We start from the raw sequence: 17,029 nt of genomic DNA, 5'->3' as shown, positions 1-17,029 counted from the left end.
CAGTGTACTTTTGTTCGCGCCTGGTGCGCGAACAAAAGTACGCTATCGCGCAATTTTTAAAAATCTACCCCATTAAGTTTATCTGCATCCTGGATGGGCAATTCTGAAAAAAGGCCATTTTTGCAGGAGCTAAAGCACTGTTTTAGTCATAGAATTTCCTTTGAAAACTACCTTTCCTATGATCACTTCGTAAAAAGAGCACATATGCAAAAAAAAAAAAAAATGCATATTGTATCCAAACCCTTATGCCATCCACTTTTAGTCTGAAATATATCACTTTACATTATTTTTTAAAAGATTTGTATGTTTATTTCTTTTTCCTGGCAGTTTCCTCCTGCTCCTTTGCGTCTTCAGCTAAATAGTAACTGCTATGGAATCACAAGCCTTCATTCACAATGACCTGGCGGTTTCACCTTATTTTTATGTCCCCTTCCCAGCTCTGCCCAGCCATTGCAGCAACGGTCTTCAAATATATCAAACATCCACTTTCACACTTATCAAAATTTATTACAGTATTATAAACATATTGCTTTACAATGCATTTCCCACAGAAAAACAAACATTTAAAACCACCCCAACCCTATCAAGTATAAAGGCTTCTGATGGTGTCAAACATCGTTCACCATGTTTAATTTTTGCAATGGCCTGCTGGAGTATGGGCTTTTGAATATTTCTCTTCAATCATTCTCGAATGACTTTTCATTTGGAAACCATTAGACAGACTTTGGATACAGGGTTTGTCTGTGGTCTGTATCCATCAGAAGAGTTTGAATTAGGTTTTTGGGTGGTTTTGAATTTGGAAATGTGGAGTTATTTGTATGTTTGCCTCTTTAAATGTGGGTAGGAATCTTTTGACAGAATTATGTTGAGTGGTTTTAAAGTATTTGTTTTTGTATGGGAAATGCATTGCAAAGCATTATGTTGATAATAATTGTAATACATGTCGATATGCATGAAAATGGACATTTGATATTTCTGAAAGTATATTTAAATGTGTTGGGCATATCACATTTCTAAATATTTGAGTTTAATGATTGTGTCTGTGTTTTTGAGGCCTTGTGTTTTGCTGTATCGAGCAAGAGTTCTCAGGTCATCAAGCCAAGGATTCAGAGTCTGGCCTCTAGGTGTCATGCTTGAGCAATGGCTGAGACACCTTCCCTCCAGAAGCTGTGAATGCTGCCTCTGCAGCACCTCTGGTTAGCCTGCAGAACAGCAGCCTGGCACGGGAAATGAATCCAGGACCTGCACATGGCAGTGTTCAGCTCTTGCCACCAGGCTGGACCTAAGATTTGTATATTTAAATGGAAGGGTCCCATCATGGATTTTTTTGTTCTATTTCACACACCTTAGGTAACACTTGCTGTAAAATCTCTGTTTTTCTTTCTGATAGTTCTTGCATTTTGCTGCTTTGTTTCAGTCTGTTTCTGTTTATTCCTATCTCCTGCTTTACTCTAGTTCAGACAGAGTTCATGCTCTGCCTTGGACAATTGATAATTATGACAGTCCTTTGATGATAGATATGGGATGGAATTGCTTCACATCATGCATAATACAGTATGGTTGCTATTAATCCACTTAGAATCATAGAAAAGAGGTCATCAAGCAAGTTGTCAGTAATACATTTTTTATCGGATGAACTCAATACATTATATTGTATTACATGTATTGAGTTAGTCCAGTAAAACTGTATCAGCTACACCTGGTTTGTCAGCCTTTATTTCTATGGTATAGGAAAGAATTCAGTTCAGTCCTTGACAGAACTACAGTGAGGAATCCTGTAGAGCACCACAGTACTTCTCAGCTTTGAAGAATATTTTCTTTCTTTGCAGGCTCCTATAATCACTGCTTCAGAGCTGTTAGGGAACAGGTTGCAGACACCCTGAGAGCTGTCTTGGATGCAGTAGGGAAGCCATCGCCTGAGTAAACAGTGATGACTGTAAGTGAGAAAAGCAATTCCAGGTGCAGAAGAAGAAAAATCTTGGCTGGGATACTGGAGGCCATCTCTAGCTGCCTCAGGGTTAGAAGCGAGTTTCCCTGTCTGACATGAGCCCCTTCTTGGCTGAAAGGGGTGAGGGTCTAAACTCCAGATTTGAACTGTTCTGTCGCTCTCTGAAGTTCGGTAGGTACTTCTTTGGCTGCGGTAAGTCTTCTGATGGAGTGATAAGCTGCTGCAACCGCTGTGAAATGACAAACAAGAGTATCAGTGGCACGGTAACTTAAACTATGACTAATTGACATTTTAGTAAATTGTGCTGATGCCCAGTTGTGTGCAGCATACCAATACTTTATTTTCTTGTCTTTTTCTTTTTTTTTTTCTATTTTGCAGTTTGCAAACCAAGAAGAGATAGTAATCTCTTCTTGGTTCCCCATTAAATACAGGATACAGTTCTTGGCTCCCCATTAAATACAGGATACAGTTCAAAAGCAGCATGATGATGCATAAGGCCCTTCATAACATATCCCCACTCAACTTAACCTTCAAGCTGCAACTACATACTTCGGACAAGCCGACTAGAAGTGCATACCAAAACAGAATGATTACTCAGCCCGCAAAATCCTCACTGAGAAAACGCGCGCTATCAACCGCGGGCCCGTCCCTCTGGAACTCCCTACCACCAGACCTCCGCCTGGAGCCGTGCCACACCACTTTTAAGGCGAAATTAAAAACTTGGCTCTTCCTGCAAGCATTCCCAGAGAGCTAAGAACTAACTGATATAACAACCCATAATTACCCTGATACATTGGTTCTAATGTATTTTTTTTCTCTGCACTACTTAGCTAAGACTAAATTGCCTTACTTATATGTTTAAAGTTTGAAACTAGTTAGTTGGTTTGCTTATTCTTCTCATATCAAGTTCTGATTTGTTCCAATGAAAAAATTTGTTCCATGTAAACTGCCACACGGCAGTAGTTATTACCGTTTAACTGTGAACCGGAGTGATATGTATTGTATACAGGAACTCCCGGTATATAAATTCCATAAATAAATAAATAAATAAATAATCTCCAGACACAAAAATCAAAAAGAACATGGAAATCACATAATTCATTAGGATTGTGCTTTCATTTGAAACATTTCTTTTCTTGTCATTTCAAAACCAAAATGAAATAAAAACAAAATTTTATTTGGTTTCTTTTGCAAATGGCTGCTATCAAAGCCCGCAACAGCACCCCACACCCTGTATTCCATCCAACCATCTGCAGGTCTAAGGGGCAGGAGAGATCCCTGGTCGCTCCTGCCCTGCCAGATCTCCATTTCAAAGTGGCACCAGAGAGCCCTGAGGCTGGTGCCATTTTGTTGCACAGCGGTACCTCTGTAAGGCAGCACAGATATATCTGGCAGGGCAGGAACACTCCTGCCTCTTAGACCTGCAGATGGGTTAAAGGATTGGGGGGAATCAGAGAGAGGGAAGAAATGCAAGGGGGTCTTTGGTGGCAGAGATGGTACAGGGGAAGGGAGTGGGGTGCACCTGACAATTTTTCATTTTCTTCCTCATTTCTTTTTTTTTGTTGATTTGTTTTAGACAAAAAAAACAAATGGAACAAAAAACCGAAAAGAGAAAATAATGAAATGAAAGATCAATAAAAATAATGGTCAGTGCACACCCCTACAATTCATGCAATAAAAGAAAAATGGAAAATAGATATAGAGCCTTCTGTATCAGTGCTAGGGGTGATTATTTATTGTGGTAAAAAATGGTCCATTCATGTCATGCCAACACTGTAAGGGCCTTTGGAAAGGCCATGTTTATCATATCTGTTAACTAAAATACACTGGAAGAGATTACTGCTATTTTAAAATGAGAAAGCAGAAAAATAGGCAACTATTAACAAAAAAAAAAAAGAAAAAGAGCTGATTCACCTCTTCACTAGGGATGCCCAGCAACCCTGGCAACATATGTTAAACTTGCTGATTCACAATGCGTCAAACACTGAGGCTTCCACAAACCATATAGGAGAAATGCTATTATTTATGAAGGGTGATGCCAGGATCCTCTGCAAACAAAACTTCTGTGAGTGAAAGGATGAGATGGCACTCTCATTTATTTATTTTATTTATTTATTTAAAGTCGTTTATATACTGCCTATACAAATGTTTTGTGAGATCTAAGCGGTTTACAGTAAAAAGAAGAAGAATACAAAAATTCATAAAATAGAAATAAGGAATGAGAAAAAAGTCAGAAGATAATGAATACAAATGCATAAAAGGTAAAAGACAGTTAAAATAATTATTAAAAGAAATGAGTCAGAAAATAAAATGGGGGGATAAGACTCATGGTGTTGTATGGGGTTTGTTAAAGATAGTGGAATATAGGTATGTTTTAAGCATTTGGTTTTTTTTAACTCTGGTATTTGCTGTTGGTCTGATGGAGTCAGGAAGTGAATTCCATAGCATGGGGCCCACCATTGAAAGGCACATTTTCTTGTTAGATCCAGTCTAGCCATTTTAATGGTAGGAACTTGTAGAAGGCATTTTTCGTGAAATGACGGTTGATAGTCTTAACGAGAAACAGAGCCATACTGTGAATGGATTGTAAATTAGGACATGAATTATTGTCAGTATTTTGAATTGAATACGTTGTCAAATCGGAAGTCAGTGAAAAGCTTGAAATATTGGGGTGATATGATCTCTACAGTTTGAGTTGGTGATAAGGTGAGCAGAAGAGTTTTGGACCAGTTGAAGTCAGCTAGATAATCTGACAAAGTGGACTCTCAACCTCAGAAGCTCATGCCTCAATAAATCGGTTAGTCTATAAGATGCCACCAGCTTTGTGTTGTTTTTGCTAGACTGCTGTCATTTGTTCCATCTTTTGAACTTTTCTGATGACGCAAGTGGAGCATGGAGGAGGTCAGTTGCTACTGGATTGCTCTTTCTAGGTACAGAAGCTTTGAATATTGGGTTTTACTCAACCGGCAACTTGGAATTAAAACTAAGGCAATACTACAACAATGTGAGCTTTCTGGACTTACCAGTGTGGCTGCTGTATTAATACTCTTATACACACAGACATAAAGGTCAATAAAGAAAATATAGGTGATACCTTTTTAGTGGAGCAGTGTAATACATTTTTGACCAGCTTTTTTGAGAACGCTGCTTCCTTCGTCAGGCCAGAATAAAATGACCAGTATCACTTTTTGAACTGATAGCGTGTCATGTATTATTATTATTTATTTATTTTTAAATGTATGCTTTTTTATATACCATCATTCGAGAGGTAGATCACAACGGTTTACATATATAGCATTGAATTACATTCTAAAACTAAGGGATTAGTAGTTTCTAACAGCATTAGTATAAAGGAGTAGGCAACAATTATAGGACAAAAATGGTAATGACATCAACAATGAATTAGAAATTCCAGGAATTGATTCAAAAAGGAGTTGTAATACATTCAGAATAAGATAATAGGAAGAAAGGGTATGATCAGTCTCTTCAAATCTTACAAATCTGAAGATATTTTATTAAAGATTAATTTCAAGTTATTTCATAGGCTTTTTTGAAGAGCCAGGTTTTAGGATCTTGTTTGAATTTCTTTTTTTTCAATTGTAAGTCTTAGTGGACTAGGTAAAGAGTTCCAAAGTTTAGCTCCAACAATAGTAAACACACGTTCTCTAATTTGTGTTAGGTGTGTAATATTATTGGGAGGAACTGAGAGAATGCCTTTGCTTTGAGATCTTAGTTCTCTTAGTGGATTGTAGAGTTGAATTGAAATTCCAGGAGGAGATGGATCAATATTTTTGATCATATTGAAAATAAGTGATAATACTTTGTATTCGATTCTGAAGGATACTGGAAGCCATTAGGCATGCTATTAGTTTTAAGCCTTTACATTACTTTAGATTACTGTTATCTGCTTTATGGGCACAGTAATTCTGCCTCCACAGCCAACTGGATGGAGCCTGAGTTCATATTGAGCTCTAAGCCAGGACAGGCTGCCAGAGTGCAGTTACCAGATCAAAGATACTAAATATTAGGACAGATGCCCCTACAAGAACTGAACTTTATATCCAGCTTAAATCCCCCTCTGGATTAAGAGCTAGGCCTACTGAATTCTAAGGTTTAAGTGCTATAGGCAGGCATGAGGCACCTCCTGCCCCTACATTGTTTATCTTGAATAATAGCCTACAATCCAAGGGGCCAATGCAATATGGTGCGCTGAGCTGAGCATACGCTTAAAGTGCAGTTGGACGCGGGTAGAATAGGCACTAATCAATTCCCTAATGCAATAAGGGGATTAGCGCCTATTCAACGTGCATCTAACGCGGAGTGAATGTAATAGCGCTCTTCACATGCAAATGCATGTGAATGAGGCTATTAGGCATTCACTCCCAATGCAAAAAGAAAAATGTGCAGGTGTTAATAGATGTGAGCATCAAAAAAGGAGAAAAATAAAAGAAATAAAATAAAAAATAAAAAATTGATGATCAGGCCCATCACAAAAACCGACACCGAGTTTAACGGTGTCAGTTTTGGTTACTGGCGGACAGCCACGAAAACCGACGCCAATAAAACCGGCATTGGTGCTGACCTGCTACTGCTGCCCGATCCGATCCCTGCCTGAGGTCTGGTGCTGACCTGCTACTGCTGCCCGATCCGATCCCTGCCCGAGGTCTGGTACTGACCTGCCAGCCTGCGGTGCTGATCTGCTGGGGGCTCAGGTAGAGGAGCAGTGCTAGCCTCCAAGGTTGCCCCCAGCTTTTATTGCTTTCCCCGCTGTTTCCTTGCCTGGGTGAGCCAGCATGACCGGGGTGGTGGTGAAAATGGCCAAGGACAGGGCGCTCGCCTACCTGAACCAGGACTACGAGGCGCTGCGGGGCGAGTGCCAGCAGTCCGGCAACCTCTTCAAGGACCCGTGCTTCCCCGCCGTGCCCTCGCTGCTGGGCTTCAATGAGCCGGGCCCCAACTCCTACAAAACGCAGGGCATCATGTGGAAGAGACCCCTGGTAAGGCAGGGCCGGGGAGGGAAGGGGCGATGGCTGAAAACTTTGCGGGGAAGCCGAATCCCAGCCGCAGCTTTGGGCGCAGAATGCAAAAAGCAATTGCAGAGCTGGCAAGAGCCATCTGCTTTATTCTTATTGCAAAGGGTTTTTTTTTTTTTTTATGGTGTCATCACTTTGCCCCCTTAGGGCACCGGGAGAGATGAGTGCTCCGGTTTCATTAGTTAGCAGAAAGTCACAGGGGCGATCCGATTGCAGCCCTCCACCCCTAAAAGTCCATGGGCCCAGGAATACAGGCAGTGGCATCTGAAAATCAGAGCTCTGGGTAGGGTGCAGGGAAGGGTTGCTAAAAACCAATGCCGAGTTTCCCTTACTGCCGTACGGCGGTCACGAAAACCGACACCGGGTTTATCGGCGTTGGTTTTTGTGACCGGTGTACGGCTGTCATGAAAACCCCTTTGGGGCGCCATGCACGTGTTAAGAGAGCGGGCGCTTTCTACGTGACTTTATTGCATCGGCCCCCACACATGCTGTCTCCTCTGTACCAGTCTTCGGCACTTGGAAGGCTGTCATACCGCTCCTGACAGAAGCAGACGGGGTAACTTTCTCACAGCACACAATAAAATACATAATAATTAGGATTTTTAAATTTAGGCATTTATTTTCCAGATTATTAGGGATTCTCTGACGGTGCAAAAAGTTGGTGTTTTCATAGTGCAGGTATTATTGTGTATATCTTTTCCAGTTGAATCAAATACTTACCTTTCCCTAACACAAATTTACTGCCATAACATCAAATCCTCACATGTCCACCAGTAACCAGCACCGACACTCACATTCCCACAGCCACCAGCGTATCTCTCCCCCCCTCTCCTCTACTTAGCACTTTCCCCCCCATGGAAGTCCATCAGTTGCTAAGACTTGAGGAAGCTGAGGCCCACTCAGTATGGAAAAGACACAAAAAACAGAGTGCAGGTTCTAAAGCAGGCAAGGAGCAAGGTGCGAGAGAGTACAAGGGGCAGTGGTACTGTATTTCTCCAGTGCTTCTTCAATTAACACCCATTTTGTTTTAAAGGGTGATTTTAACAGAGTATGGGGGTCATTTTCCAAGCAGATCACATGCGACAAGGAACGTTTTGCACGTGAAAAGTCCCTTATCGCGTGCGATACCAAGATCGGGGCGGGGTTGGGGCGACAGCCCCGGAAGAGGAGGAGTCGGGGCGGCACCGGGGCTGACGCCGCAAAGACTTCACCGACAGCGAAAGGTGCGCTGCGTTTTCGGTGCCAGTTTCACGCCGAATAACTACACCTTTTATGGTGTAGTTATTTGGCGCGACGCCGGCAGCGATCGCACCGCGGAGGTGCGATCGCTGGTGGCTATCGCAGGACCGCCCTCTGTTACCGCTGAATTCACTATGCCTTGCGACATTAGTAAATCCAGCCCTATATCGGTTAAAAACCTGAAAACAAAACCTCTAATAATAAAATCTAACGATAAACAATATCACTTCAGGCAGTTACAGTTTCTGTGACTACAATTAGTGCCACATAACCACCTGGTAAGACGTTTCCTAACATCAGAATTTTTGGGAGGGAAGGTCAGAAATGTAACCCCCCCCGTTCCTTCAAAGGAAATTGGTTCCAATTCTCAGAGTTGGGGCTTTTTCTGAGCCTTTACATTAAATTTGTAGGTGTTATAAAATCTTTCCTGTTTCACATCCTGAATGCCCATCAAACAGAATGCTTGCTATAAGTCAGAATCTGAGTAGGCAGACATATGCACTTAATTGCTTTCTTAACCCGTCAGCGATCAAAGTCCTCTGCCCCCCTGTTTCTATTCTGTTTCATCTCCCTTTCCTCTCTCTTTCTGACACAGTAAAAAGTCTTGGTATCATAATAACGTAGTAAATGATGACAGAAATTGACCAATTGGCTCATCCAGGCGACCCAGTAACTCCTGTCCACATATTGCTAAGGGTATAGCCCAGCTGGTAGACAGAGACTGCAGCTGCTTGTAGGATATCACTTCTTATGCAAGACGGCTTTTGTATCCTTCTTGATTCTTCATCACCTTTCGGACAATTAATTATAACAACTTTCCAAATTTGTTTTCACCTTTCACATTGCATACACAAGTGCTTCTCATCAGTCATACATAATACAAACAAGACTCATTTCTCTGATTCTTGCCAAACTCTCCCACACGCTCTCATTTCTTCTCGATTTGGATTTCTGTTGTTGTTACTGCAAGGGAGACTTCTTGCTTTTTTGCTCATCTTGCTCCCATATTTCTGGAAAAACCTACTCTTACCCATTCAGGAATTACTGCTTTTTCTATTCTGTACACTGTTAAAGATTCGTCTTTGAAAAAATTGCTTATCCCGATGCGTGGTTTCTTTAATTATGCTTTCTGCTCTGTATTATCTGATGATTCCATCTCTTGACTATTATATATCATTCTTTTTGTAAGGTGCTCTAGTTAAGGGCACCATATAAATGCTTTGAATGAAAGAATAAATAAAAATTATCTGCGTGGGAAAAGGGCAAGTGTTTATAATGTATTCTCAGAACATAAAAATAATATTCCTGATCATTTCTGTAACCTTTGAGAGTTACGTAGGATCTTTCATTCTATCACCCTTCCTCTTCTTACCTTTGACAGTGATCCCTCAGTTCTCAGAAAGTAATAGATGGCATATAAAGGAATGCAAATCACTGACGAGCTTGCCATCAGCCAGCCAATAGCATACCCCCATGGAGGGTACACATATTCATTGTTGTATTTGAGGGGTGCGTACTTGATCAATGAAAACAGAAATGTTGCCTGGAGAAAGAATCAAATAAAAGAAAAATACAGGAGGTAAACAATTTTAGTGAATCAGAAATATGGTGAAAAGGCAATCTACTAGTACTCATTTCCATCTAAAATACAAGAGAAAGGGTTTCATGAGAGCATTTAATTGTAAGCTTATGTTGTGCCACAGGCCCGGCACAACTGGGTGTGCAAACCATGCATTTGCATGGAGCAGCACACCCAGGGGAGGCAGCGAGCCGATGGCAGCAGGAGAGACCATGGGGCCGCTGGCAGCCAGAGAAGCAGAGAGGTTGCGGCTGTCGCCGCTCAAGCCGCCATCAGCTGTCGGAAAGGTCCATGTTTTGTTTCCGTGTGTGCGCTCGCCCACGAGCGTGCACAGCTTCCACTCTCCCCCAATCAGGAAGGTCCACGGGGCCATGATGGACAGGTGCGGGGGGGGGGGGGGGGGGGGGGGGACGGACGACGACAAGTGTCTAAGAGGTCTTTGAACTGTGTATGTTAGACAGAGGGAATGTGTGAGAGAATGAATGTGTTATTGTGCGTGTGTGTGAGAGAGAGAAGATAAAATTTGGGCGTCCCTACCTTCCCCAATCCACAACAATCTCAGGGTGGCTGGAAATCAGAAGATCAGATGTAGGGAGAGCAGGAGCCTGCAGTTCAAACACCTCTCAAGGCCTTTCCCACCCCACCCATCACAGCAGCATCGTCATTATTGGGAGCCCGAGGATGGAAGGGAAGGCAGGAAATCCTCAAGTGTGCATGCAACAGAGAAGCTCGTGCTATCTGCCTTGTGCACATGTGAGCAGGAACAGAGCAGGAGCAGGAACAGGAGTGCATGGGAAGGAGGAGGAGAGAGGGATTGAGGGATTAAGTGGGAGAGTAGAAATCTGAAGATTGAAGGGAGAGCAGGGACTCAGATTGGGGGGGGGGGGGGGGATTAGGTGAGAGAGCAGAAGGGAGGGAGAGAGAATGGTCCCAGGTGGGAGAGAAGCCTGGGAGAGCAGGTATTTGGATTGGGGTGGGGAGAAGAGCAAGGACTGGGGGATTGAGTGGGAGAGCAGTATTGTAGGGAATGGAGAGAGTGGAAGAACAAGGACTGGGTGATGAGATGGGGTGAGGATGCCTGTGCAGGAAAGAGCAAAGACTCTGGGATTGAGTTGAGTTGGTGGGGGGTGCATGGCTGAAGTTTTGCCTAGGGCACCTAATACTCTTGCACCAGCCCTGGTGATGGAACTCATACCACCATGGCCCAAAGACATCAGGAGGCTCGTGGGGCTGTGGTGGAGCTCATCCCACCACAGTCCGAAGATAACAGGAGGCCATGTGTGTGAGTGACTGAGAGCAAATGTGTGTCTGAGAGCCTGTGTATTTGTGCATGTGTGTCTGTGTGAAAACCTGTGTGTAAGTTTGTGTGCCTGTACCCAAAAAACAAAGCGGAAGCCGATCCAATATTGCTGGTAAGCGAAGAGACAAAAGGTGATCGGTGTAAAAGAAGCCTTTATTAGAACTAGCCCGACTCTGGCCAAGTTTCGCTCTCGCAGGAGCTGCCTCAGGGGCTGTTAAGGGCAAAATTTGAAAATTAAAATAAAGATAAACATATACATGACACATGAATGTATGTAAATGAATAAAAAATGGTGATATACATATGTAATAAAATGAAATTAAATTGTGTACACATATTTTGACAACAGTGACATGAATGTGGGTGATTACATAAAAAATAGTGATATACATATATAGTAAAATGAAATGAACTAAAATAGTGTGCACATATTTTAACAACATGCAAAAATGAATTAAATAAAATATGCATGAATGAATACAATGGAATGCACCCTTTTTGTTATATATATATATATCAGAAAGTGCTTCACTGATCTAATTGCCCATGTGTCATATATCAGCTCTCACAGGCGCCCACACACACACATAATGTATCTGTGAGGGAGAGAGAGCCTGTTTATGTTAGAGAGAGGGAATGTGTGAGAAAATGAATGAATGTATTATTGTGCATGTGTGAGAGAGAGAAGATAAAATTTGGGCATCCCTACCTCCCCCAATCCACGACAATCTCAGGGTGACTAGAAATCAGAAGATCACATGTATGGAGAACAGGAGATTTTTAAAATCCTTATTAGTTTTAATTATTGGGTATAATTTGATAATTATGCTCTTTCGAAATATTTAATTTTGGGGGCGAGGAATAAAACATTTTTTAATTATTTCAATTTTTATTTTATTGGTGTTTGAGAAATTTTTTATGTTCTAATTCATTAAGGGGTAGATTTTCAAAAACTACACACGCACATCCATGTGCATGTGCTACTCAGTGCACACATGTTATAAAATTCCGAGTCGGCGCGCGCAAGGGGGGGATATAATTTTACAAAATCATGCGGTGACACATCAGGGCCTTCCCCAGTTCTCTCCCAGTCCACTCCAATTAAGGAGCAGACTGGGAGGGAACTTCCAAACTCCCTACCCTAACCTCCCTTCCCCTTCCCCTTCCCCTATCCAATCCTATCCTCCCCCTATCCCTATCCTAACCACCCCAATTTTTTGTTTTACCTTTTGCTCCTGCAAAGGAGCAGGAGCAAGTTGTGTACGCTGACACCCTGCCGGCACGTGATCACTTGGCACAGTGGCAAATGGCTGCTGTACTGGGCGCCGCTAGCCCCGCCCCTCCCCACCTAGAAACACCCCCCAGCCTGCCCCTTTCATGAAGACCCGCACTTATGCGCGTACCGACTTTTACATGCGTGGTCGGGCCTTTTTGAAAATAGGCTCGGCATGCGCTAGGCCCGGCCACGCCTGTAAAGGCCGGATTTTACACATGTGGCCTTTTTAAAATTCGCCCTTAACTGTTTGAAATATTTATTCTTTTTATGAATATGATTTTACTGTTATGATTGTTTTATATTTCTTGATTTTATTATTTAATGTTTTCATGAAGAATGGCAATGTTTCTGTTTTTCCATTGTTGCTCTCCATGTAGAGGCTGGTTTGTTGTGGGTTCCAGTTCAGTTCTTCTCAGCATGTTTATGTTTATACTTTCTAATCTCTTTATTCTGTATTTGGTCAGGGTCTCTCTTGTTCTGGATATGTGACCGAGGTAAGGTATTTTGCTAGCATGTAATTTCTGTGTAAGGATCTTGTAGGATAAACATGTTATTGTTAAACAGGTTGTGCAGCTCAGCTTTCTGGCTCCCTCTCAGGAATAAGGCGGTCTGATCAACCGCCTACATGCCAGGGACAGGGTGAGTCCAGCTGGACAGTAGCAACTGTTGATACATAACATTGGGGGATAGTGATCAATAATTTCTCTCTCGCATACACACTTGTTTACGGCAGGGTATAAAAGAGCAGGACTTTCCAGTGTCTGGCGGGAGTAGGAGATATTGCCTCTATAGACATATAGAGTGCTGGACACTGAAAACCCCCTTCTCGCCTTTGCTGACCTGACGACTCTTCGATACAAGGCTGATGACACGAAGGGTGCTGGATGGCATATGCAATCATGTGGTATGTAAATAACTTTTCCTAGCGTGTAGCAGATGGACTCAAAACAAGTGGGTATAGTGTGCTCGTGCTAGCAGTTGGAGACAGATCTGACGTCAGCACGGGTACATATACCCCCTCAGGAAGTGTAGCAATTCAGTAATTTCCGTCTCCAAAGCAGTTTGGAGCTACCTCACGCTCGCTGAGTGTGTCTCTAAATTCTAAAACGACTAAATTCCTAGAAGAAACCTACTGAAGACGAGCCCCGCACTCCTGCGGTGATACCAGTCGGTCCCTCCCCCAGTTGAGTTTCCTGAGCTGACTTCCGTGGTCCCTCGGAGGTAGGAGCCTCGGTCCGGTGGCCGACTCGCGGCAGGGACCTAGCCCCCGACTGAGAAGGGCTTGGGCGCGGCATAGAGGCAGCCTCGGTCCCGGCGTGGACTTGGCCCCTGAGCGAGATGAGTTCGGGCGCGGCCTAGAGGCAGCGGGTGCACTTCCTCGAGCGCGGCGGTGAAGGTACTTACCCTCTCCCCCCGCAGCTGGAGACCGCCCGGGTCGCAGCCGGGAAGCGCTGAAGACAAGGTAAGGCGTACATCTTTACTGTGGTCTCCAAGGAAGTGTGGATTTGCGGGGCCTGCCTATGTGGCAGCTCGCCAAGGAGGTCGCCATTTTACCTGCCTACTCGCCTTCGCCACTTAGACGCACGTTGCTGTACGCACGCTGAGATAGGCGCCCGTTGCTAAGCGCATGCAGATAGGCGCAGGCTGGCTAAGCGCACGCCGCTAGGTTAGGCGCACGTTAGGCGCACAGTCATAGGCGCATATGCATAGACGCATGTCCATAAGACACCGTTGGTAGGCGCCTGTTCATAGGCGCACGTCCATAAGACGCCCATTCATAGGCGCACGTTCATAAGCCGCCGTTGGTAGGTGCACGTTCATAGGCGCACGTTCATAAGTCGCCGTTGGTAGGCACACATTCATAGGCGCACTTTTATAAGACGCCGTTGGTAGGCGCACATTCATAGGCGCACGTTCATAAGACGCCGTTAGTAGGTGCACGTTCATAAGATGCCTGTTCTTAGGCGCACGTCCATAAGACGCCCGTTCATAGGCGCATGCAGCTAAGCGCAGGTTGATAAGCGCACACTCATAAGACAAGCGCATATTAGTAGGCGATACATATTGCAAAGCGTATGGAGCATAAGAGAGCCCATACGCCCGCAGAGCCAGCACCTACAGAATCAGGCAAAAGACCTCTAAGCCTCTGCTCAGCATGCAATCTCAGAGCCACACAGAGCGAGGAAGCAGACTCACTATGTGCCCAATGTGAGGAGGCCATGGGAGTTCCAGGACAGGACCGGTCCCAGCCCAGCGGTTCCTCAGGGAACACGCCAGACTTAGCAGGACACGGAGAGCAGCCAGGGAACCCGAGAGACCTGGTGCCCCTAAGGCCAGATCCGGCTTCACTCTCCTGGGTGGAATTATTCAAGGGGATCCACGCCTTTGTCCAGATGCAGTCTGCTCATCGAATGGGTCTTTCTGTTCCAAATGATCCAGCCCCTGGACCCTCGAGACCTAGGCACGGCCACTCGCCACCCGGAAGCACCACCTATGGGGATTCGGACTGCTCCGAGGAAGATGAGGAGCCCCCCGAGGAGGGAGAACTTCCCTCGGAGATAGAACCATATCGGACCATGAGACGCTTCTTTCGGAAAGAGGATCTTCCAGGCCTGGTCTCACAATGCCTATCAGAACTGGCCATTCCGGGCCAGGACACCCCAGGGGACCCTAAAATGAACCCCCTGTTAGAGGGCCTGCGCCAAACGGCTGACCATTTTCCCCTCCTACAAGCAGCACAGCAGCTAATCGATCTGGAATGGAACGCGCCGGAGGCCTCATTCAAAGGGGGTCGGGCCCTGTCAGGCATGTACCCTCTGGACCCGGCGTCCAAGGAGCTGCTGGCGTGCCCCAAGGTAGACGCCATAGTTAACGCAATTGTGAAGCGCACCACCATTCGGGTTGAGGGGGGAGCGGCCCTCAAGGATACACATGACCGGCGCATGGACACCATTCTGAAACAAGCCTTCGAGGTAGCAGCCATGTCTCTACGAATCGCGACCTGCTGCACGGTGGTGACAGGTTCCTGTTTATCACAAGCTAGAAACAACACCCCGGGAGAAGACATGGAATCAGCTCTCGCATTCCTCACTGACGCAGCCTCCGACCTCGTCCGTACGGCAGCCAAGGGAGTGTCATCCTCAGTGGCAGCCAGGAGACAGTTCTGGCTACGTAATTGGGCGGCCGACTCTTCCTCCAAGACACGCCTCACAAGAATGCCCTTTAAGGGATCCCTACTGTTCGGCAGCGATCTCGAGCAATTGGCTAATAAATGGGGTGCCTCTCCATTACCCTGTCTACCAGAAGACAGGTCGAGGAGGAGCCAGCGATCTTTTTCTAGACCATCCAGAGGTAGAAACTCTCAGCGCTTCCACCCTTACAGGGCTTGCTACCAAGCACCTCGTTCTCAGGCCAGGAACTAGTCCTTTCGGACTAAGCACAAGAGGAGAACCGGCTCGGGTTCTGGTCCCGGCCGCAATCCACAATGACAATCAGCCGACCCATCCGGGGGTAGCACCCATAGGGGGCAGGCTAACCCTCTTCTACCACAGGTGGGTCGAGATTACCTCGGACCAGTGGGTCCTCGCCATCATCCGAGAAGGGTATTACCTGGATTTTCTTCGGCTCCCACCGGCCAAGTTTGTGGAATCTCCTTGTTCACCTTTCAAGAAGGCAGCACTAGAAGTTACCTTGCAGAGGCTCCTGTCCCTAAAAGCCATAATCCCAGTGCCTGCAGGGGAGACAAATTCTGGGCATTATTCCATTTATTTCATAGTACCCAAGAAGGAGGGCACTTTCAGGCCCGTCCTGGACCTCAAGTCAGTCAACCGACACCTACGGGTCCCAAGCTTTTGCATGGAAACTCTGCGGTCGGTCAAGAATGCAATACAGCCAGTGGAGTTTCTCACCTCCCTAGATCTGTCGGAAGCCTATTTGCATATCCCAATCCATCGGGATCACAAGCGCTATTTACGCTTCAAAGTCCTGAATCAGCACTTCCAGTTCCGAGCTTTACCCTTCGGGTTAGCCACCGCGCCGCGGATCTTTACCAAGGTCATAGTAGTAGTGGCGGCGGCACTCCGGAAGAAAGGAATCCTCATCCATACCTACCTGGACGATTGGCTGATCAGAGCAAAGTCACCGGAGGAGAGCCACCAGGCAACCAACAGAGTTATAGCTCTTCTGGAAAGCCTAGGATGGGTAGTAAACTTGAACAAGAGTTCCCTACAGCCTTCTCAGTCGCTGGAATACCTAGAGGTCTGATTCGACACCCAGGAAGACAAGGTCAGCCTGACCTCCAAGAGAAGATCAAAGCTCCTGAATCGTCTGCAGGCCCTGCTGAGCGCCACCGGGCCCACAGCTTGGGATTACCTACAGGTCCTCGGCCTCATGGCATCCACTCTGGAGGTGATACCATGGGCGCAGGCTCATATGAGAACATTACAACGCTCCCTCCTATCTCGGTGGAGCCCACGATCACAGAACTACACCACACACCTACCTCTACCGGCCAGAGTGTGGAATCAGATACGGTGGTGGTTGCAGCCCGGCCACATGAGCCGGGGGTCAAGAATGTCCTCCCCAACCTGGACCCTGCTCACTACAGATGCCAGCCTGAACGGATGGGGAGCACACTGCGAAGAACTCACTACCC

The 17,029-nt window shown here is 45.3% G+C and overlaps 1 protein-coding gene across 2 annotated transcripts in view; it reads right to left on the bottom strand.

Annotated features, from left to right (window-relative positions):
* Nucleotides 1-486: 486 nt before the first annotated feature.
* The window catches only part of LOC115090605 (sodium- and chloride-dependent betaine transporter-like), a 230,648-nt gene continuing 214,105 nt past the window's right edge, over nt 487-17,029 (bottom strand). For both annotated transcript variants that reach the window (XM_029599946.1, XM_029599947.1), the window contains 2 exons: nt 9,593-9,763; nt 487-2,177 (listed from right to left, as the gene is read on the bottom strand). In XM_029599946.1, coding sequence (XP_029455806.1) covers nt 2,019-2,177; nt 9,593-9,763 — 330 coding nt within the window. In that variant the 3' untranslated portion in view covers nt 487-2,018. The remainder of the gene's footprint in view (nt 2,178-9,592; nt 9,764-17,029) is intronic.

The sequence above is a fragment of the Rhinatrema bivittatum genome, chromosome 4, assembly GCF_901001135.1.
Source record: "Rhinatrema bivittatum chromosome 4, aRhiBiv1.1, whole genome shotgun sequence".
Taxonomy (NCBI): domain Eukaryota; kingdom Metazoa; phylum Chordata; class Amphibia; order Gymnophiona; family Rhinatrematidae; genus Rhinatrema; species Rhinatrema bivittatum.
The sequence above is the reverse complement of the archived record's forward strand: the minus strand, read 5'-3'. Positions and strand labels throughout refer to the sequence as shown.